General features: G+C 32.6%; 1 protein-coding gene across 3 annotated transcripts in view; it reads right to left on the bottom strand.

Annotated features, from left to right (window-relative positions):
- The window catches only part of CSMD3 (CUB and Sushi multiple domains 3), a 1,277,440-nt gene that overhangs the window by 71,775 nt on the left and 1,180,665 nt on the right, over window positions 1-25,000 (bottom strand). For 2 of the 3 annotated variants that reach the window (XM_011982326.1, XM_011982328.1), the window contains exons 46-53: window positions 19,543-19,623; window positions 18,471-18,584; window positions 14,043-14,231; window positions 13,520-13,666; window positions 10,695-10,883; window positions 5,763-5,948; window positions 4,470-4,664; window positions 1,527-1,700 (exon numbers count right to left, since the gene is read on the bottom strand). In XM_011982326.1, the coding sequence (XP_011837716.1) occupies window positions 1,527-1,700; window positions 4,470-4,664; window positions 5,763-5,948; window positions 10,695-10,883; window positions 13,520-13,666; window positions 14,043-14,231; window positions 18,471-18,584; window positions 19,543-19,623 (1,275 nt within the window). The remainder of the gene's footprint in view (window positions 1-1,526; window positions 1,701-4,469; window positions 4,665-5,762; window positions 5,949-10,694; window positions 10,884-13,519; window positions 13,667-14,042; window positions 14,232-18,470; window positions 18,585-19,542; window positions 19,624-25,000) is intronic. The other variant, XM_011982327.1, reaches the window with a different exon arrangement.

Here is a 25,000-nt window from a genome sequence, read left to right as displayed (position 1 = left end):
TATAAATATATATTTATTTATGTATAACTATATATAAATTTAAAAATTTATACGTAAACTAAGTTTACTTTAAAATGCATAAGTAAACTAAGTAATCTGTAATTAAAATTAGTACAACCAAAATCAGTTTAAAAACTATTAAGATTTTTTAGTTTTTTGAGTTTGTATTTGATTATATAATCACATATTAATACATAATCATTTAACTCATTAACTATTTTCTGTTTTTTTCAATAGTCATTGCAGAAAATAAGTGGCCTCATCCATCTGCCCAATCTTGACCAGTGGGAGACACCATGACTCCTAGCCTCACTGCTCTGCTCTGTCTAGGTGAGACTTAAAGAGGAAGAGGAAAGACCCTAGTCTGAGAGGAACTCCATCTCATAGCCAGGGCCTGGTGCATTAACGACCCCAGGGCCTCAGGATTTCCCTGTGTATATTCAAGTATGTGTGTTCTTATAAAGAAATTGTTTCTGGGCTTCCAAGTACAACTACTAACAAATGTGCCTGAGAAGGGGAAAAAAGACACTTTAACAAAAACTTGTAACTATACCATTTGAAATTTCAAATAATGATTATATTTCTATGAATATTTTCAAGCTTATTAGCCACACAATATGTAAGTATAGACTTTTCTGCCATGTGTCATATTCTTAAACAGTAACATTTTAAAGACAAAAACACTGACAAATTTTGCAGTACTCTATTCATGATAATCAGCAATTTTTAAATTAGTAAACAAAAAGATCTTGCCTTGCTTCCAACAGATAAGTGAATAATTATTAGAAAAATTTTCATTATTACCTAATTTAATATTTGCTTTCAGATCTTGAAATAATTTTAGAGAAAATAAAGCATAAATAGCATAAAGCATACTATTCTTAATATTAGATAAATTGTTGAAATCTTTGAAAAAGGAGACAAAGCATTCAAAAGAGGCAAGGTAAGAAGAATGAACTAGTTCAGTTTCTTTAACTGAAGATTTTTTATAATAAATTCAGGGAATTCTAAGGGGAAAACATCCTAATTGTCTAAAATCAGGTTCAAAAAATATATTTTTAAAATTTTAATAGAAATTAGTTTTACGCATGTTGAAATCTTATGAAATAAAAAGGGAGAAAGGTGCTTAAATGTAGACATTACATTGTTTATCTTCTTCAGTCATTACCTTAAGCAAATAGGTGAAAGGAGAATTGACTATGGTTTAGAATGAGTTAACAGCTACAGCGATTAACCCAGCTGAATAAGCAGGCATACAATTTTCAGCAATTAGTTTTCACCATTATATTTTCACCATGACTGGAAGAAAATGTGTCTCTCCTTAGATTTCACTAGGAATGCTATCTGATTATTCTGTTTAGTAGCTTTTCTATCATGAGCCATTTTTAAAGATAAGTATTTTCTGGTTTTTAACATCCTTACTGAATGAATATAAATTAGTATCTCATATTAGGGAAAAAGAGATGCCTCCTTTCAAGGGTGAGGGGCAGGGGGAAGTTTGGTAAAAACAAATTAAAAATCTGTACCTAGGCATTTGGTTTCAGATCCACTCCAAAGACCTGAGGAAAGGCATTCCCTTACAGCAGAGCCCACAAGCATGAATCCCAAGTCGCAGGTAAAGATAGCTGTTGAGCCATATGAAGTTTGAGTTCCAATCTTATTTCCATTTGGAGGTGTAGGTAGTTCTCCACAGGAAATAACTTTAAAATGATAAATAAATAAAAACCCTTAAAGATATAGTCAAGCTGCACTTATAACAAAACTATGCTTTGAACATTTTGAGTTTCCTATGATTTGATGTATTTACAAAGGAAACTGGCATTTGTAAAACATGTTTGAATCAGTGTGAAAGTATGGAGAAAAGAGATGACAGACAAAATGTAAAATTTATCCTCTTTAAGTTTCCACAGAACCTTCTAAGTAACAGAGATAAAAAGTTTTTTTTTTTTTTTGCTTGTTTGTTTTTGTTTTTGCTTTTGTTTTTTGCATTTTTCTTTTAGTCAACCTGGCTATAGCGGACGAAAAACATCACAAGTTTAAAGAGATGATAATACATTAATCTAAAATCTTTCTCTGACTTATCAAGTAACTTTGGGCAAGCCCTTTGACTTACCTGAGCCAAAGTTTCTTCATATCTAAACCAACATTAAAATAGTAATTACAATATAATCTTTGTCAAGAACTCTGTAGTTTGAGTTTTACATGTAAAGTATTTGATTTTCATGACATCCATTAGATATAATTCATCTTTTTTTTGTAAGTTATAAAAAATTGAAGAAAATAAATTTAACAGGCTTGCCAGGTCATATAGCATCTCTTATGACTTCTTCACATTTGAAGACCACAAATTTTTATGTCATTCTAGCATAAAAACAAAACAGATCATGTTCATTGGGCACATATTATATATTTGGTGCTATTATTAGTGTTTACATTTGTGTAATGCTCAAAAAAACTGTCTAGGCTTTCAGTATTAAGTTTTAGATAGCTGTCAGGTAGAGAATTAGAAAACTTGCAAACTTTCAAGAGTTGCATATCAAATTTAAAATGTACTAAAGGTTTTGAGCTTATCCCCCCAAAAAATCATTTGAGGTGGATATTAATATTATGATATACTAATATTATTATTAATTCTAATATTTATATTATTTTCATTTCAAAGATGATTAAATGGAAGACTGGAGAAAAAATACTATTCTTTTATTTTTCTCAACCAATTGCAATTCCTAAATCCCTTGCCATTCCCTCATTCTTACCTGTAGGCAGTAATCCAATCTTACTTATCATTTAAACCATTCTACATAATAAAGAATCTAACACAATAGAACGAGACAAACATTTGTTGAAAGCTGATTAAATTAGTGTTTCTGTTGTAGATAATAATTACCTAGCTCTGAAATATTCCTATCCACGTGCCCTTTAAAAACAAATTATTCTTTTTAAACAATAATTTGGAAAAACAAGGAGTCTGCAGTCAGAGAAAACTTGGAAGACTAATACAAAAATTTAGAAATACAGCCTGTGTGCAGTGGATCATGCCTATAATCTCAGCACTTTGGAAGGCTGAGGAGGGCAGATCACTTAAGGTCAGGAGTTCCAGACCAGCCTGGCCAACATGGTGAAATCCCGTCTCTACTGAAAATACAGAAAAAAAATAGCCAGGCGTGGTGGTGGGCATCTGTAATCACAGCTACTGCAGAGGCTGACAGAATTGCTTGAACCCGGAAGGCAGAGTTTGCAGTGAGCCAAAATCGCGCCACTGTACTTCAGCCTGGGAAACACAGCAAGACTCTTTCTTGAAAAAAAGAACAAAAAATAGAAATACAGATGATGGCATACTTTTACAATATTAAATATAATTTTGAAATATATTTCAATACTTTAATTCATTAATATGATTATCTTGGAACACAGGGCAACCAAAAAATTCTATACTATAGATATTCAATTCTATAGAGATTCAAAAACTAAATTTCAAATCAGTGAATATTCATAAATAAAATAATATCAGATACTTGTGTACTTATTACACATAACATAGTTGTCTGCTATGTTAAACTTCTTAATCATAATAACCCTATGTAGACTTTTGACCTCTCTATTAGTTTGTTTATAAATCATGGGTCTCTAAACAACATACACCATAGAGTTGTGTTAGACACTAATTAAAAGGCTGAATTTTCACCTAGCATATTTCTTGAATCAAAATAGACAATAAATAAAAGTAAGAAAGGGAGTTCAAGGTATTTCACCTGAATATCCTATGTTCTGTTAGCTTATGTATATTAGATATTGGCCATTTATATTATTAAAATGTATGGAAATAAAATGCCTTAACTGCTCAATTTGATTCAATAGTATTTACTGAGGATGTGGTTATAGCTGGTATTTCAATTGTGTCATACCATTAAATGTTTGCAGTAACTCTACACAACAGGTGTCATAATTTTCTAGTTTTAAGATTTTCTAGTTTTAGAATTTGGAATCAGAGAAAATAAACATGATATAACATGATAAAAAGTCAAGGGTTTTAGTCAGACTACTTGGTCAAATATCATTTCTCTATCATTTATAAGCTCCGTGACTTTAATAGAATGATTACATCTGGGGCAAAGGCGTGTTTTTTGTTTTTTTTTTTTTAAACCAAATGAGTATAAAACATGTAAAGGACTAAAAGCAGTGTCTGTCAAGTAGTAAGTAAACAGCACTTCATTGTTAAAGTAGGTAATAGATCTACAATTCAAACACTAGATTTCTTAATCGAAAGCCTATGCTTTTCTATTTGCTAGAAAAGCATTTACTAATACATAGAAACATAGCTAGAAAATTTAAAAATGTAATGAGAATAAATGGCCATATTAGTAATGTCATCTAATTATTGATCTAGTGTGTTTGTAAAAGGAACTGATTCAAACAATTTGATAACCAAACATAGCTTATGAAATAAGTTTAGCAAAGTGTATACTTACTTTGGCAATATGGTCTTTCATTTCTCCAACTCCAAGTACCATTAGGAAGACATTCGATGGAAGCAGGACCTAGTCCATGATAACCAGGGTCACAGCTGAAAACTACCTTCGTTTTGTATTCATAATGGGAGCCATTCACAATTCGCCATCTTCCATGTTCCAAGGTAAAGGAATTGATGCTTGGACATGTAACAACTATACAAAAACCAAAGGGTATAAGTGCTAACAAATCACTATATCTTAACATCTATGCCATTCTTTACATCTCCACTGCCTTAATTCGCTTACTATTGCATTATACAAGGTCCTCTAGCATTTGTTCTTTATTTCTTTTGCATGTTGATATTTTCCATTCCCCTAGCTATATGGTATTGCTGGAAGTTCTTGAACACATTCAATGGTTTCACAATTCAGTCTTGTACTTATTACTCTACCTACTTAGAATCCCAATTGTTGGCTTACCTCTACTCCCTTATTTCTTTATAACTTTAGAAAAGACTATATTTTGAGGAAATTTTTTTGATGAGAATGGCCTTTTTATGCAAGAGTCATGATATCAACTTTAGTTAATTCAAAACTTTTTCAAGGTAAGTAGAAGCCTTATTAGATACCTATTCTGAGAGTGCAAACAATTGAACAATCTTCAATTTAAATGAAATCACAGCTAAGTGGAAATGTTAGTACTAAATGGGAAAAAAAATAATTGAAATATAGAGAAAATTCAATAATTTATCTAAATCAACATTTTCTATTTTTTTGCTACCAAATCTTTACCAGAATTAATGTCTTATCATTATGTAAACTTATTTACCTAGTGAAGTAATAGCGACAGCAATAGGAACTCTTCTAAGTGTAAGTAACCGGAAGAATATCAACAAAAGTTTAAAGTTATGGATAATTTCTGCAACATTATTTAACCTTATAAAAATCAGAGTGGAATATGTCAAAGTATCATTTTATTAACACAATCTTTAAAAATTTTTCTCAAGGGATCATGTACTGAAAACACACGTTGACTAAAGGATGACTTTTTACAAAATAAAACTTTATTGTATAAAATAAAAGTGCCTTTTTTGACATAAGTATTCTGAGGTTTCCAAAAATGATTGAAAAGTCCTTGTACTGTCTTCTAGTACCTCATGGTACAAGATAGCTTACTTAACTTTTATTTCTGTCTTAGACATCACATTTCAGTTTAGGGATTGGTTTTTACAATTCTACAATACATAAAATTTCAGATCATATAAAATACCAAACGAAGAACAAGTGATGAAATTCCCTTGACACACATACCAACACAGCGAGGGGTCTTGTTATGATTGCTCCATGTTCCATCTGATTGGCATACAGCTGTGGTAAGTTCCTTGGATGACAATCGATATCCATCATTACAAAAATAAGTAACTCGCGTTCCTACCAAGTAGTCTGTTGTTAGTATTCCTCCATTTGTTGGAGCTTTAGGAATCCCACAGGAAATTGCTAGAATAAATACACACATGCAAAATCATATAAATAGAAAAATGTTTAATTTATTAGGTAAGTCTGCTGAACTGTAAAACATGCAAAACTAATGGGGATTTTTTTTTTATTCCTCTGAAACAATCTCAGAATATCTCAAAGAAATACTCTGAACCATAAATTTTGAATAAGTTATTCCAAACTCTTATTTAGTAATGCTTACAAATTGATGAATCCATACATTGTTAATGCTTTATTTCTTGGTTTCTTACTTAGTTTCTGGTTATCATGTGTATGGTTATCAGCATTCGTATGGATTATATGAGAACGCAAGTTAGGTAAAGAGTATCTCTAATGCAAGCCCATGACTGGACCATCATATAGGAAGTTTGATTAATTCAATTTGACAGATAAATATTAAATATTTTAAAGAGAGTGGCAACCAATACGCATCATCATTTTGGCCAGGAATAAAACAAATAGATTTATTTTACCTGAAAGCTGTCTATTTCTGTCTTAGGAACAGCCAAAATGTATGAGCTGGGGCACCATCCACAAAGTATCGTGTATATTGGATATGTTTAATAAATACAAGGCCAGGACTTACTGTCTTAAAAACCTAGTTAGGATCTTCCTGAATTTCACTGATGTGTCTTAGATGTCTTGATTTTTATCTACAATACATTTGATTTAGGTGAAAATTAGTTTTACTATGATGTAATAATAATGTAAAATTTTATATTCGTTTAGTTTGTTGTATATAAGATATTTTATACCTTATAACTTTAAAAGACTACAGAAAAATCCCCTAAAATTGATTTTTTTTTACCATTTTTGCCCTATAAGTACACAATTGGCATTTACAAAAAGAAAAACCACATAATCTTTCAAATAATATATACATATCTTTCAAAGTATATATTTGGTAGCAATACCTCAATTAAAGTCAGATTTTTTTTCTTTCTTTTTCTTTTTTTTTTTTTTTTTTTTTTTTTTTTTTTTTTTTTTTTTTTTTTTTTGGAGACAGGGATCTCAATCTGTCACCTGGCTGGAGTGCAATACTCATACCTCAGCACCCTAGTAGCTGGGACTACAGGTGCGTGCCACCATACCTGGCCAATTGTTTGTTTGAGACATGGTCCTACTCTTTTTCCCAGGCTGGAGTCGGTGGCGGGATCTTGGCTCACTGCAGCCTCCGCCTCCTGGGCTCAAGCAGTCCTCCTACCTTCAACCTCCTGAGTATCTACGATCACAGGCATACACCACCAGGTCCAGCTAATATTTGTACTTTTTTGTAGACACATGTTGGCCAGGCTGGTCTCAAACTCCTAGGCTCAAGCAGTCCAGCGCCCTCTACCTTCCAAAGTTCTGGGATTACAGGCATGAACCACTGCACCTGGCCTATCTGTATCTTTATGTATCACACTCAGAGTACATATTTATACGTATCTCCACAGAAAGACTAATGTATTTGAATATGAGTGTCCTCCTAGAACCAACTGGAGTTATGTAATATCTGACCTATGTATTGCATTATTGTTATAAAATAAGAAGGCTTCTGTATTATGTAAGATATCTAGCTTACAGGTTTCATACAAAGAATTACAGATTTGTATTTTCTCACATAACAGAAGAAATAAAGTACAGAAAGATATGAGTTTAGTTTAAATATTATAAATGCTGTGTACTGTTCACCCATCTTCCATTTCAACCAAAAATTGTTTCCACTTCTCTTATAAAATCTACCATTTTGCTGCTTAATTTTCATTAACCCATGTGAATTAAATATAAAATGAAAAATCTCAGTGAAATCTATACAAAATTGTCAAAACTGAATGGCAGAATCCCTACTGCTGAATAGCTGATGTTTTGTAATTTAGTAACCTGTAAATTATGAACAGAAAAGCTGTAATGCTGACTTAAATTGTATATGCAATCTCATGTAATTATGTTATTATCCCTGCTTTCTAATTACGGAACCTCTAAAATAGTGTTGAAAAGTAAATGGTTCCCTGATGTCTGTTAAAGCAGTGTTTACATTTTCACTTAGAACTTCTGGGAATTTAAAGTTCTTATACACAATCTCCCTGCCAAAGATCATGTATTTACTGATTTTTAAAAATTAACTATTCATTGTTGGTGTAGTATAGATTGAATCTAGGTCAAAGTAAAAAGAGGTATAGTTAAATAGTATAGATTCCACATATATGTTTAGTAAAACATGGTTTCATTTTAGAACTAAAAAGAGACAACGTACCAAAATAATGGGACAATTCGTGTGCCTGTGGATAGCTTATAATTTAACTTCTCAACTGATTTTTTTTAAAAGAAGAAAAGAAAGAAAATAAATCCAGTTCAGAAGAAAAGTCATCATAATTGAGTGGTTGTAAAAGAGACTTGTCTATACAACTCTCAGGAAATCACAAATTAAAAGTGAGACAGAGAATACAAAGTGCGTTTCCACATCACACTACATAATACTTAATTGTATGCATGGGGATGGTTTAATCTTTGTGGGGGGGGGGTCAATAAATAGTTGTTTGATGAGAACAAAAATAAATAAAACACCTGACCAAACCCAAATAGATACAGCTGACTAATTTTCTACCTTTATGCTCACATTGTGTAACTTTATAGCTCAAAAGTAAGGATGTATAAGAAGACCTAAGAGGCAAGAAAAAGAAAAAAGACTGAAAAATGCAAAATAAATTTGAAATAAAAGGTGCATTATGCAAATAGCTCTTCCAAATGACATGTAAACATTTCATTTCAATTAGTTATGTCCAAATAGAGGCCATATCCTATGAGTATTTTTTCATAATCTTTTTCTGTTTTAACAATTAGAAAAGATAAATTTTTAGAAATGGCTGCATGATTTACATATATTTTATCATTTTATTTTACCAAATATCTCATTTTTATACTATATTTCAACTTTCCTATTCAAATTGTAAAATAATTTTAAATTAAGGACATCGAAAAAATGACTCCATATGTAAATTTCAATGAAATTATAGCACTAATTCTACAAAGCAATTTCAAATTTCAGAAAGCATGGGGTATTTTTATTTTACATGATAGTCAATTATTCTCACAAAATCTTTCTTAAGAATTATATATGTGCCACATAGAGGTGTGTATGTTTATGTGTGTATATAAATATAAATAAAAGTAACCTTTATGTAACTAAAATACAAAAGTTTAAAATTAAAAAAATAAAATTTGGAGCATTTTAATGGTTATTTAAAATATATATGAAATAAGCTTATTTTATATTTTTTAATTCTATTATGAAATTTGAGATCAAAATTCTTTCCCAAACTAATTCTGGGAAATTAGTTAATACTAAGAAACTATAAATACTCCTGCTATTCATTAGTCGAAGGAAAGCAGTTGTTTTAATACGTTATTAAAATGTATCTATTCCGCATGAAGTAAATGCCTTCAGTGTTGACAACCCATTAAGGTAATGGTGCGTCCCAGAATCCTAATAAGTGATTAATGTTTCCTTGCATCAACACAAGAAACAATAATTCTTTCATTTTGAATTTGTTTACATATGCCTCAGAAAGCTATCTTTTTATGAATTACAAATTGCACTCTAATAGGTAAAAGAAGCCATTTCAAGTGTCTGGTAATACCTATTCCTTAGTCAATTTTAACTTGCTAATGGTTGATTTTAAATTTTAATTACCTATCTTACTTTTTTGTTTTTTATAAATGCCCACCAAAAAATAGCTAATAAGACTTCTTATTTATTAACCTAGAATATCCTGCATTTTTTCATGTGAGAGTTCAAAGTTGCTATCTGTATATTTACATGATGAGTAGAGTTAAATAAAATACAATATTAATTTTCATCTTGATAAAATAATGTAATGAATTAAGTATTTTAAAATTTTCAAAGTCCAATGACATTAACTTTTCTATGTAGCTGATGTTGAACTTGTCTTTATGACTATGGCTACCCTTAGGTAAGAAACTCAACTACTATTTAAAACAAGCCTTTTTTTTTTTTTTGAGACCAAGTTTCGTTCTTGTTGCCCAAGCTGGAGTGCAATTGCAGTGTTGCAATCTCAGTTCACTGCAACCTCCGCCTCCTGGGTTGAAGTCATTCTCTGGCCTCAGCCTCCCATAAAAACAAGTCTTAATCAAAAACTCTAAAACATGCCATTTTTTTATTAACAAGCTTGTTATTCTTTTTGTGGCATGATATAATGCTCAGTGCCTCGATTTTTGACAAAATACAAAGAAAAATAAAAAACGTATCTCTGATATCTCTGTTGTGCTATCTGTACCACTGAAGAAAAAAATAACCAGGTGGTGGGTTACATTTTTCTTTTAAATTTGTTGCTGTGAGAGCAAATTTTGCATGCTAAGAGTGAAACTCAGTCTTCAGTGTACTTGCCCATTCTTATTCTCTATTACCTCTCTGTAGACTTCACACTAACTCAGTCTCCCTCTCTGTTTCAATAATTGTACGACAACAAAGTAACTGGAATGGTGGATGTATGAATACAGTATGCATACACAGGGAAAAAGTCAAGGCATATAAGTTGAATAACAATAATGAAGAGTTGTAGAACAGTATGTATCTTTCCCTTGGAATGTATCATTCTGCGATGTTATGCCTTGTTTTTAGGAAAGGGTTCACAATAGACTTCCGAATATTTCTATTCTCAGAAATGTTAGTGATCCAAATAAAAAAGTTAAATGGTGCTAATCTCATATTAATGTTTTTGTTCATTTTGGCATAATATACTTCACCTTGACAGGCAGGAACCGGCGCATCCCATGCATGATACCCATAGGAAGACTTTCTGCACACAGCACTGCTTTTTCCAACAAGTCGGAATCCTCGATCACAGGCCCAACGGACCACACTGTTAAGCTGCCCACCTGTCTGACTGATAATATATCCATGAGGTGGGGATTCTGGTGTACTACAGTAGAAAGCTTTTCAAAAGAAAAAAAATGCTGTTTAATTAATGACCCAGAAGTTATTACCCAAAGTGATAAATACCTATACAGTGACTAGTGCTTAAAAGTAGGTCAGTGGTCATCTATATAAATTTTAATTCATATGAACTTCATATTGTGCTCTATCCTCTTTTGAAAATAATCTACTGACATAACTTTTGGGAGACATAATTAACTCTGAGTTTTCTTCCAATTTATATTGTCACCTAAAATGTCTTCTGAATTGAAATGTATTTTCAAAACACCCTGGAGGTTCAAAAGCCCAACAAATATCTAAATGAATTTTGGAAACTGCATTTCCTGTCATTTGGGGGACCTAAATGCCACAGCCTTGGTAGCAATATTTTAGAGCATGTCGTTTACATGTCACTTCGAAGTTATATCCAGACACCTCTATCATGTTAGGTCATATATTTCATTTTGGTTGATGTCTAAAATAATCCCCCACATTCCATAATCCTCTTTCCCAGTCTATTAAAGGGTTTCCAATCTGTCAAGAACGTTTACATATTATGATAGAAATTGCCAATAAAATAAAAAAGTTTTTCATCTCCTGATGTTTGAAATGCCAACAGATAATGTCAAATAGCTTTTTCATATATATGTACTTTTGAGAATATTCAGCATGGCAGGTTCCATTTACCTTTTGAAACTTTAGTGAATTCATCTGAGAAAAATGGGGCTTTGGGGGTAAATAGTAAGAAACAAATTGGACTTAGGATATATATGTCATAACCTGTCATTTCTAAAGGCAAAAATACATATTCAATATGTCAAGCTGTTCTTGGGGGCTAAAAGTGGTATTTGCATTATATTTATATACAAGTTTGTCAGAAATAATAAGAACAAGGATTGGTCTACAACACGGTCAATCTAATGCTTATAATTGTTTAATTTGGGTAGTTTTCTTTTATATTATGAATCATGAATTTAATGTGCTGACTTTTAAATGCCCTATTTGGGCAAAACTTTAATAAAAAGACATTTACATTGTTCATATTACAGAAACATAAGCTCAATAATGAAAATTCTTCAAGATGACTGGTTATACCCTATATTTCTTTTCTTTTTCTTTGTTTCTTTTTTTTTTTTTTTTTGAGAAGTTTTGCTCTTGTTGCCAAGCTGGAGTCCAATGGCGCGATCTCAGTTCGCTGCAACCCCCACCTCCTGGATTCAAGTGATTCTCCTGCCTCAACCTCCCTAGTAAGTGAGATTACAGGTGCCCACTACCACGCCTAGCTAATTTTTTGTATTTTTAGTAGAGAGGAGGTTTCACTATGTTGGCCAGGCTGGTCTCGAACTCCTGACCTCAGATAATCCACCTGCCTCAGTTTCCCAAAGTGCTGGGATTACAGGCATGAGCCACCGTGCCTGGTCACATTTCAATTTTTTAAAACAATTCTACTTTGATTGCACAATAAATTATTTTCAACGTAATAGAAACTTATTGTAGGATACAATTATGTACATAGTAATAATATGCTGTCAGTGACAAGTTATTCTAATATGTAAAATACAAATTATTAATAAATTAAAATCAAACTATCATCTCAGAGTTTTAAAATCCAGGGAATTGAACAGAATTATTCTGTTCATACATTTTATATGTAGTTGTAAATTTGTATAAATGAGTAAAATTCAAGAGTATACTTTTTAGAACTGAAATTCAGAATTTATCTGTCTATGCCCAGAATCATAGTGTCAGAGTTGTTTATAAAACATTTATAAAAGCAATTTTCAGTTGTACTGATTACCAATGACACATGATTTGGGAGGCACTGTGTGAACACGGTATAGAAAGAGACAGTTGACTGATTCCGAGGGATTCTGCTATTGAGCACATATCCATGGCCTCTGACATGATTTAGAATGGTCTCTGACATGATTTAGAAGGGCATTTAACAAAAGGAACATAACCTTCACATAATGGAGGACTATTTATGTACATTTACTCAACAAGAAATTCCTTACTGGTTCAGTATGAGTAGACCTTATAAACAGGAAGACATAGAAAAATCTATGTCACCTTGGTATTAAAAAGAATTTCCAGCCTACATCTTTCTAAATATTGTGCAAGGAAAAGCAGTAGTGACAAAACATTTCTGTTTTTTAAAAACTGAAGGCTTGTAAATGATGTGTTTGTTACCCTCTCTTTCAATATTTAAGATATTTTAACAAGTATCACAAATAGATGGATAAAAATTAAAACAAATATTTTGACCACTGTATGTTTATCCTCTGTTTAAACCTGTAATTTAAAGGAGTTATTAAATAGTTCAGATAACACACAGCTGAGCAACACTATTAATATTTTTTGTCAGTTCAAGGAAAACAAACCTTTTTTTTAAGTATTAAAAATTGCAGTTTAATTTATAACAGACTTATATAAGTTATAAGTATCCTAAATGCTTTTAATATTTTACAAAATCATATGAGGGATGTAGAATTATTATCATTACAATAGGAAATAGAGAGGTTACGTAAATTGTCCAATAACCATCAATGGAGGAGCTGTGATTTGAATTCATGACTGAGTAGTGTCTCTGCTCCTTAATCATAATCATACTGAAGATGCTAGTGAGATCTGTCCTGAAGTTAAAAGTTTTACATACCTATATATCTTATCCGAAATCCTTTTTTGTTATTGCCATGATCTGCTGACCACTGAAGAAATACTTCATGACCGTTGCTTGTTATATTAAAAGCAGATGAATAATCCCCACTGAGCGAAATAAGCACTGGACTTTGAATATTTGGTCCTTTGGGAAAATAATAAAACAATTTAGATAAAACTAATTATATTCTCATTCATCTTTAGTATTTTGTATCTTTAGAATAGTATTAAATATGGTTAAATTGCTTCACCATCAATCTACCTCATTAACAATAACTGAAAGCATAAAATGTTTGTTTTAAGCATTTTAATTCTATAGCTAAACAATGTATAATTTGTAAAATAATAATGGAGCTAACTATAATTTTCACATAGTATAGGAGGAAATTTAATGTTGATGCTTCTAAAAATATTTGTAAGATAAACTCACATAAGCAGCTGTTTATACTCAAAGTTTACATGTATAATTAGAACATTTGGACTTAATTGATGAATATCCAAAAAATATAACCCTTAGTTACCATCATACACCTGAAGAACATCAAATTCCTTTTCTGTCTGGAAGAATTCTACAAATATGGTGATATTATAACCCTTTTCCACTGAAATGCTCCATGCACACATTTGAAGATTTGGGTAACTGTCAGGATATCCAGGGCTCAATATGACTCCAGTAGAATCTAGCCGTAATTCATTGGCAGGACAGAGCACTGTCAAAGAAAAATGCCATTAAATAGTGCTAGGTTTTTAGAGCCTCAGTGAAAACTGTATTTTAGATACTGAGTATTCTGCTTTCATGTTCAATAGCTATAAGGATGATACGTTGAATTATTTGTTAGAAGAGACAAGCTGTATTAAACTTATGATTCAAAAGCTGGAGGAATGACCTAAAAATTTATAGTATTGATTTATTTTTTTATTACTTGGAAGATGTACCGCTTTCTGGACATAAATAAATACATAAATAAAATATAAGCCATTTAATTCCTCATCTTTCTTCACATTTTTCCCAACCTTTCCTAATCTTATGTTCTCCCACCTCTGCCTGTCTTATCTATGTCTTTGCCTTACGTCTTTCTTTCCTTACTTTTTAACTGACTCTCTTCTCTCTTAAAACTTCTACTCACTCAGGTGTGTGGGGTCAGAGAAACTGCCCTCTCTCAAAGTATTCATTTCAGGTAAAGTCATTTCTGATATTAGGGATATATTTACCATGACGATTTAACACAATTCTGGGTCACAGTTGCCTTTCAGCTCTTTACACCATCTCCAGGCCATAAATATAGCCCAAAGCACAAACTCATTTTATATAATAATAATCCCTCTGCTTTAACATCATATACATATATATACACATATATAAAAACACTTGTAAAAACACAGAAAATGTGTTATATATTGACAAAACAACATAATTATGGTCTAACAGCCTGCAACATATAGCAAATTTTAGTTGTTGGCCTCAATTGCATTATGTATCAGACCAAAATTATGAACATTTACTTAAATTTGGATTTAGAATGAAGAGTATGACTAAGTTGATCCAGCCCTTTTTACTCAAATTATGCCATTTTAACCTCTTACAAATTTTTTTTGAAGTTCTGTGGTGTGAAAAGAGTATTGGAATTATTTAGTATGGTCCATTGTGCAAAAGTAAAACAATATGCACCAAACAGGATTTACTTCAATATAAGGAAGAACTTTCTATTTGTCAGAATAGCATAATGGCCATAGGAAAATGTCTTATGAACATAATTGCTAACAAGTTTTAAACTTAGACTGCACTATCTGCTGAATGTTCTTACTAAGAACATTTAGACAACTGAACAAATGGGTAAACTAGGTAATTTTTGATGATTTGGTTAATAGAAATACATCCCATGCCATTTCCTAATTCAACCACTATACCTTAACTTTCATTTTGGAGTTAAATAGCATTGTTTCTCAAAATAATTAGAGCAACATTTTAAGAAGAATTCCTGCTTTTCCATGTTTATTTGAATGAGTTAGGACCAAAAACTACTAATGTAGTTTCTGGAAAATAATAAATAGATGAAGAACTTATATATTCATAGTGTTCAGGGTACAAGGACAATTAAATATTTTGAGTTATAAAGTCCCCAACAAATATAGGGGTAGAAAAGAGTAAGTAACATAGTGGATTATGGAAGCTTATGATTGTTCTGTTAACATGTTAATAACTTGAAAAGAAAAGACTACTTGAAAACTGGCCAGAACTAATACATGACTTTTTGAAAACTGACTATATAATAGAGTTTAAAATATAGTATAGATAAAGCTAAGAGTTATTTTCTACTTTTTTTGGATATTACTTCAGTTCCTTCCGCTTCAACCCAGGATTTTCCTTCATAGATATAATTTTGAGATTAAAAATATTGAATAACTGGCATCAGGTCATTTGTTCTCCACCTAAAAAGAGAACTCTGACATTGCTTTTCAAAAAATTTAAAAACACATAAAAAAGAAAAAGATAAACCTGAAGACTGGAAACCATATGGAATATATGAGTCAAAGACAAAAAAGTAGTAAATATGTGGCTACGACAGATTGAAAATGAGTGGTATGATCCAATATACTTTACTACAAATACACTAATTAACATATTCTCACATTGTCTAACATATAGCAAGAAGCTTGACAGTCACCTAGAATAACAGTAAATATTTGTTGATTGTAACTATATGCTAGACACTGTTAAACACCATTGGTACATTCTCCCTCTTATCACAACTTTAAAAATCTGTAGACTTTTTATCCCCATTGTAAATACGAGAAAACTGATGGCCAGAAAGTTTAAAGCACTCAAAGTCTCCCAGATTCAGTTGGAGCCAATGTTTTTAAACCAGAAAATGGAAGCATCCATTAGATATCATTTACAACAAACTCTACAGAAAATCATATTTGGTATTATTTTCCATGTTTTAAGAGAGACACACAGAGCTACAGAGCATCTAAAGAAGAAGAGAGAACAAAAATGATACTGCTATGTTTTTAGGAAAAGACAAAAAAATTTTTTAATGGACTAAAAACGATGTAGATTAATTCTAGCCGATTCCAAATGACTGTCTTAGCAAGCTTGTGTAATAAACTCAACGAAGCAAAAATGTAAAGTCAGCTTTTTGGCTTAAATGCCTGGTGAACTAATTAATAGAGAAACTCTACATAAACTCATTCTAAAGGATGATTTATTAAGTTTATTGGCTAGTATCTGAAGTGTTATCAGGGACAAAAATTTATTCTGTTTTCTATATTCTCCACAGCAGACAGAGTAAGTTCAATTACTAATTTACAGGAGATTCCGATTTGGGAAATAAGACATGGAAAGTCTGAGAGACAAAAAATTGTAAAATATCTAGCTTATCTGAATGTTATATTTACTTTAATTTTTATAAAATTTATTGAATTGGGATTCAGATATAAGAACAAGAAGCTTGCCCTCCAAGAGCTCACAATGTAGTTTTTATTGGGGTCAAGACAGAATGCAGTTATATAATTGGCTCATTGACATATCCCATGTCTGCTCAACTTTTTTTCCCATGTATAAGCCCTCAAATGTTGAGCCTCTGTCTTCTCTATTTGTGTATCTAAATATGTGAATATGAAACCTACATAATTCTAAAGGTCTAGAGAGTAGCCTTACATGAAGGAAAAAGTTGAATGAATGACATCTAAATGTCTGGAATATATAAGTGATAGACTTCAGAATTCTCAACCAACTTCAAGATGTTCTAATAGCATTAAGACCATGAGAAATTCTCACACTGGCTCCAATTTATACCCTCAAACCTGCTTTTCTGCTTATCTTTTTGCTACCATCAAAGCCTCCTGTAATCTTTTTATCTTCTTGTAAGGCTTTCAATTATCATATGTTTAGAATAAAAATCAGAAGTTACTTTAGACTTGCGATAGCAGCTAAGATACTGCACAGGAAACAGATTTCCAGTATTCTCAGGAATTAATCCCAAAGAAGGAATTAATCCAAAAAAAAGCTAGAAAGAATAATAAAATACAACTCAATTGTATTCAACTTAATAAACATTTATGATAATTGTGTGTTAGGCACTGTTCTGGGCCTAGGGGCTACACAAATGAACAGTAAACGTTTTTTGAACATCACAGCTTAGCACATCATTCAAGGTCTATCTTTGCCTTACTCTTTTAACACAGTGAATCCTTGAAGTCCATGCCCTGTTGTTTTTCACTTCTCTATCTTTGCATATGTATCTGCCACTTAGACCACCCTCTCTCTAGCTCTGTTCTACCAGAATAAGTCTCACTGTCATTTGGAACTGTGTCTCATGACTCAGGGAACAATGCTTCCATCAAGCTTTCCCTGCCCCACAAGTGGCTAAAAATTATATGAATCTACAGCTTCCTGGTCTCTTTCCCTAAACACTGTACTGCTATCCCCTGTATGACTGCCATAGTACCTTTCCATGACACATCCACAGCAAGGGCCACTTAAAATTTATTTATTTTTTTGTTACTTTGCTTGTTTATTTGCTTTTTTTCCTCAGATCCTCATTATATAACAGGTACTCAATAAAGTTTAATGAGTCTAGTAGTTAGAGCGGAAGCGCTTTCTAAGTAAAAGCAATCAACATTGAAACCTTTATTTTAAGTGATTTCCCTTTCTCTCCACCTCCATTCCCACCCCGAAGAGCAAAATAATTGGAGTAAGTTGAACGGACTTCATGCTAAACCAGAAAAATTTACCCTTGAAAGAATCAAAGATGTTTAGAGTTAAATCTGATGAACAGTGGATTATTTCTAAATGAAATAGCACATATGAGTTATAAAACTTATAGCATTGCTTCCAGTTAAATATTTCTTATTTATATAAACAGATTTTTCTCAGTCTTACCTATATTAAGTTAAACATAAAGCAAATATTTTAGAAATAGATAACCATAAGAACTACTGAATACCTTGACAAACTGGAGGTGCTCCATCCATCTGCAGTCGTTCTCCTAATCTGCACGTCAGAATTGCATTACCAACTAAAGTAAATCCTGGAAGACACTGATACCTAATAATATCACCTATTAAAAAAAAGAGGGGAGGTTTCATATAAGCAACAAGGTGATGATAAAAATAAACAAATATTTCAATTGTAAGAGAATATTTTCTCCTTTAGTTATTTTCAATCAGTATAAAAATGTTATTAGGTATAAGTAGGAGTTATATTCAAAATATTGAAAAACCAGTATATAATAGTCATTGACCAATGAGGACCGAAGGCAAAAGTGAACTGCCATTCCCTCTGTACTGGTGCATGATGACTAGATATAAGCAATAGTCACAATGAAATAATTTAGTTGATATAGGTGAGATAGGCAACAAAAATACAGCAAGCAGTTAGAAGGCTTTCTATTTATTGCTTTTGTATCTGAATTAAAGTTACATCGGTCACTGATAGTTTCTTTGTGTGTTTCAACCAAAATCAATATAATAATAATAATGAATAATAAAAGTTTACTATGGCAACATTAAGATGTCTTCGTATATAATTTTTTTCAAACTGTGTGGCATTAATTATTTGGGTTGAACTTCCAACTCAGTTTTAAACCAACTTTATGATTAAACTGAGTAGAATCGACTAAGCATTTTCCAAGATATGAAAATGAAATATGACTTCTAATATGCCCTACAAACCATTCATTCTGCCAAGTCAGGCATAGGTCTGAATTCAAAGAACTACAGTGTCAGAAGGCAGCAAAATAACAGTTTGGAAAGAACCATCAGAGTAAAGTTAACGGGTTCAAATTTTAATACGTTTTCTAATTGTACATTCCAGAAAAACAAAATTACTTTTTCTTCTCTAATATTCCCTTTCCTCTTTTCACTCCTCTCCCTTCTTAAAAATTCTAAATAATCTCTATCAACACAGGGAATGAGGATCTCAAGTCAGGCTATTACTATTCTTTATTTTGGCTTATTTTTAAGCAAATAGTTCTGCCAGCAGTATGTTTTCCTTGAAAATAATTTAACAGCCTTTACCTATTTCAAATTCATCATCTTCCGTCAACATTTCAGCATTGGGTACAGGTGGTGGAGGTTGGCACACCCTTAGTTGATAGGCTGTAAAAATAAACAATGTGTTTATTCCTTTTTTGAGCAGCTACATGTATTCACATATGCAAAAAAATAAGAAAATTATCAAAGATTGTTCAAAAAGAATAAAAATAAATTACATAATTTATCAAGTTTCAATTACATCTTTATTTTTAAAAATATACTACAACATTACAAAATATTTTCCCATGGTAACAATGCTTACTTTTTATTCCTTATTTCTTACCCTTATTCTAGTCCTTCTTGTTATGTGGTTCAAAACACTTTGTTTTTTTCCTCCTTTGCATGATCACAATTTGGAATCATGTATTCATGTTTGCTTACTTGCTCAATGCCTGTCTTTCCCAATACACATCACTGAATCCCCTGAACTTACCCTTAGCAAAGTGCATGGCATACAGCAATAATTGCAAACAAATACTCAGTGTTTACTTTATTCCAGGCAATATTATAAATACTTAACTCAATCCTCGCAAAAAAAAAAAAAAATTCTTATTTATGTTACTATTTCTTAATTGTCCCCATTCTTTAAAAAAGAAAACTGTTAAAGAGAGTAAAATGCCGGGCGCGGTGGCTCAAGCCTGTAATCCCAGCACTTTGGGAGGCCGAGACGGGCGAATCACGAGGTCAGGAGATCGAGACCATCCTGGCTAACACGGTGAAACCCCGTCTCTACTAAAAAATACAAAAACTAGCCAGGCGAGGTGGCAGGTGCCTGTAGTCCCAGCTACTCGGGAGGCTGAGGCAGGAGAATGGCGTAAACCCGGGAGGCGGAGCTTGCAGTGAGCTGAGATCCGGCCACTGCACTCCAGCCTGGACGACAGAGCAAGACTCCGTCTCAAAAAAAAAAAAAAAAAGTTTTCCCAAATCACGTAGCTATAACGTGACAGAGTTGAGGTTTGAACCTAGGTAGCCTAGCTCCAGAGCCTTGTCTCACCATGCTACTTTAATATAATTACAAGATGTCTGTTTGTCAAATGTCATGTTTCTAATTATTATATCATTTGAACGGGTCATCCCATTGGATTACATTGGCATTTGTAATCCGATTTGTAATTGAAAGGCCACCACGACAAAGTCTCTATGAATCCAAGCTTCATGCCTACTATCCCCACATGATATCTAAAATCTACAACAAAATCCTTTGCTTGATTGAAGTCTTTTTTTATCTTAAAGTCTTCCGAAAATGTACTATACTCATATTCATTCAGGAAACATGTTTTATACTATTATAACATCTGAGGCAAATTGTTTTATATGCCTATTTTTACTACTTAAACTTAGAAGTTCTTTATGTACTCAATGTGCCGATAAAGAGAATGAGACTCAAAAGACACAGTAGCTTATACAAGACCACACAAATAGTATAGGACATAGACAAAAATTGAAGTGTATATCGTCTAATTTCAAAGTGCATTCAACACTACTCCTATTGCAAAAAAAAAAAAAAAAAGTATTATGTGAGCATTGAAGAGTATCAACTAGACCAGGTGAGGAAGATTCCTACAGTAGGCAAAGAATGAGATATACTTGAAAGAAGGAGTAAAATTTTTCCGGTTCTAAAAAGTAATCCTGAGGAGAGGAGCATTTCAGGTGGAGAATAAAACTTGAACAAAAACTTGGGCAAAGCATAAAATCATTAATTCATCATCATCCAACAAAAAGCTACTTATAAGAGATTAATTGGCTAATACATGTTCAGGTTACTAAGGATAAATAAAAGAAAAACTTTTCAAAATGTAGATCTAGAGAGATGAAACAAAAAATAAATGTGTTTTAATTTTCTTCTGCAAATTGTTATCTGTCCCTTCAAACATCTTCCTTCCAGTAGTTTAGCCTGTTTATAAAAGCACTTGTTGTGCATGGATGTTAATTTGCAAGTAAAACACCACTGTACAGAAGAGTTACTGCTAGAGAAGAAAGACTTGCTGGGAAAGAACTCCATAGCATAAAGTATAACCCAGATTTTTGATAAAATGTTTGGTGGATAGTAATTAGGAATTTTGAAAATTGTTTTCCTGAACTTATTACTTAAAGGGGGTACAGTGATAAAGGTAAAAGGTAATTGTAAGAAATGCCAAAAATGTAAGAGAAAAGGGAGAAGACATGGGGAGACCTACACAGAGAAATCTTTCTGAGACTATGCTTTAGAGAAGATTTTGACTGGTCTTATCATAGAATAGAGATCAACTCAGAAATTACAGAAATGTAGAGATGCTCATGTCTGTATTATTTTGCTTGTGCTTTCCTGTGAAGTTATTTTAATCTTCATGCTAATCCCAAATTGTTTTATTATTTTAAATAAGAAACATTTTTTTTTATGTGGAATCCATGACTATTATCATCTGTGGAATATGCTGAGAATGACCTAGATAACTCAGTTGCAGGATTTAAAAGATCAAAGGTTGTAATTTTTTACTAAAGAAGACTATGATGCTCAGAGTTATTATGTTACTTTTCCAAGACCACATGGGTGCTGTAAGCTAATGTCTTATTCTCTGTTCTTTCCTATCACTGTCAGTTTTATAAAATGTATCCCTAAAAGCTAAGGGATCACTGTCAGCCCATGGAGGGTCTGAGGTATAATTTCCTTACCTCCCAACTCTATTTCAACAAGAACAATTCTATTCTTATCAACTATAAATTTGCATTCTGAACAAACTTTCCTTTAAATAAACTTTCTACATTGTTACCTAAGTGATTCCCTTGATTCCTTCGGCTAAAATTCTGACTTTGTGTCTCAATTCCCAATTCTATATTGCCAGGCTAAAAATCTTCTGTGATCTCTTCACGCCTCCCTTTCCCACCCCTCACTGTTATTTTCTAATCACAGAACCCTTTTCGTGGCACATGTAAACACGATTTGTTCAAAGTGTGTTATTTTCCATTTATTTGCATACTTGTTCATTGGGTCCCTATGTAGACTTTCAGAGGCTATTTGTTTATCTACCTTTTTCACTATCCAGGAATTAGTTCTTGTCACTATACTTACAATTCAACTAATATTTGCTAATAACTGACAGAATGTAGGTTTCTTCAGGAGGGAAACAACCTCTCAACAGTCTTCCCTAAGATGACTCCCAACTTTAAAATTGCCAGTGGGGATGAAATAGAAACAACTGAGTGTCAGAGAATGCTACACATTGAAATATAGGCAAGATCTGGCTAAAATACTTTTCAAGGTTGAACTATGTAATTTTGAATAAATAGTAAAAGAGAAAGGAATAATGAAAAACAAACAAACAAACAAACAAACAAACAAACCTCTTTTCATCTGTTTCTCTTTTGACTTTTGAAGGCCAAGCACTACAAAAGTTTCAATCGTAAGCAGCTCACAGAAATTCTGTTTTCAATCTTCATCAATCTCTACTAGTATGTTCTTTAACATAACTTTATGATTTGTCCTACGTCTTTCCAATCTTGCTACCAACATCTCAGTCTAGATTCCCGCCATTTCATTCCTGCTGTACTGGGTTGAATAGTTTCACCTAAAATTCATGCGTTTCCTGAAACCTAAAAATGTTATTTGAAATAGGATTGCTGCAGACGTAATTGGTTAACTTAAAGTTGTATAGAATTATGGGGGTAACCTTAATTCAATATGACTAGTGTCCTTATAAAATGAAAAGCGACACAGAGATGTTCACACAGGGAAGATGGCACATGATGATAAAGGCTCAAACTGTGGTGATTCATCTATAAGCTAAGGAATGCCAAAGATTGCTTTGAAGCCATCAGTTTGTGGTACTTTGTTTCAGCAGCCCAAGTAAACTAATACGCCTGTGTTATTAAATTGGCCTATAGTGTGTTCCTTACCTTCAGTGTCTCCCTGATACTACCCTTCTTACATTCACTTCACTAGATTTTAGGCGGTATTTATCTGGAATCCACTGTATACAAAGGACTCTGAAAATTCCTTTACATGCCTCTTTCATTAATCAATAAAATGCCACATCAAAATATGTGTAAATTACTCATGTTACCAAAAGAGATACTAAATTTCATAATGGCTGAATTATTTGCCCAATTCACACAGCCAGAATTTGAACCAAGTTCCACTATAAAATTAAGACACATTGTCTCCCAGATTTATAGATAAATAAACCTCATTTGGAATATCATTTTGTCACTGCTATTTCCCTGTTATCAATTTGCAGCATTTTTTTTAATGGCCTACAGATTGATTTATCATCTTAGATAAAGCAAGATCGTTACCCTAATTCTCACCAATCCCTCACATGAGATGTCTGCTATATCCGGCTGAACTTTCCTGGGTCCTTTGTATTTGCCACATTCATTTCCTATCCCACACCTTCATTTTTGGCAATCTTGCCAGCCTAGAAATTGGCACAACAATATTTAGCATTTAGTGTTTTACTGTGTTGAATTGTTTTATGTATTGGTTCATGTTCCATGTATAGCTTAAGTATTTTGTATTGTATTTGCATTTCCTACAATACCTAACACATTTAATTAAGTTGTTTATTAAATAAGTTATTATTGAGCTCCTATGATGTGCCAGATGTCAGAAACCATAATAGGTGCTGGGAATGTAAAGGTAAGCAAAGCAGACAGAAGCCTGCTCTATACATGCTAATAGTTGATGAGAAAGATATTAATTAATTAGTAGAATTTAACTAGTTGACGCAAGGGCTGTGTGTGTGTGTGTGTGTGTGTGTGTGTGTGTGTGTGTGTGTGTTTTCTGGAGAGGAATGATAGCCCTGGTGAGAGAGAGGAGGGAGTGAAAAGAGCAAAAATCAGGGGCTAAATCAGACAGGATTGTACAAGTTATACTCAGGATTTCATTTATTTTAAGCTGGACCAATGGGAGGCCTTTAAAGGGATTTAAGTTGGAGAGGAATGTGGTCAGATTTATCCTTTAAAAGATCACTGTGGCTGTAGTCAGAAATTTTTAAAAAGCACACACACAATTGGAAGAGGACAAGAGTGGATAGCAAGAGACTACTAGAATCTATGTTGCAGTGGGTGTTAAATAAACAATTGCTGATAGAGTCTACAAAACTTCATAGTGTCCCCAAATGACTTATGCATTAAATTAAAAGTCTTGATTATGACCTCCAAGGATTTCTAACTTTGTCTAATTAACTTCATCCCCACCTATTAACCAGTTTATATATATATATATATTTTTTTGAGACGGAGTCTTGCTCTGTCGCCCGAGCTGGAGTGCAGTGGCCGGATCTCAGCTCACTGCAAGCTCCGCCTCCTGGGTTCACGCCATTCTCCTGCCTCAGCCTCCCGAGTAGCTGGGACTACAGGCGCCCGCCACCTCGCCCGGCTAGTTTTTTGTATCTTTTTAGTAGAGACGGGGTTTCACCATGTTAGCTAGGATGGTCTTGATCTTGTGACCTCGTGATCCGCC

This window comes from Mandrillus leucophaeus, unplaced genomic scaffold, assembly GCF_000951045.1.
Source record: "Mandrillus leucophaeus isolate KB7577 unplaced genomic scaffold, Mleu.le_1.0 Scaffold239, whole genome shotgun sequence".
Lineage (NCBI taxonomy): Eukaryota > Metazoa > Chordata > Mammalia > Primates > Cercopithecidae > Mandrillus > Mandrillus leucophaeus.
The sequence above is the reverse complement of the archived record's forward strand: the minus strand, read 5'-3'. Positions and strand labels throughout refer to the sequence as shown.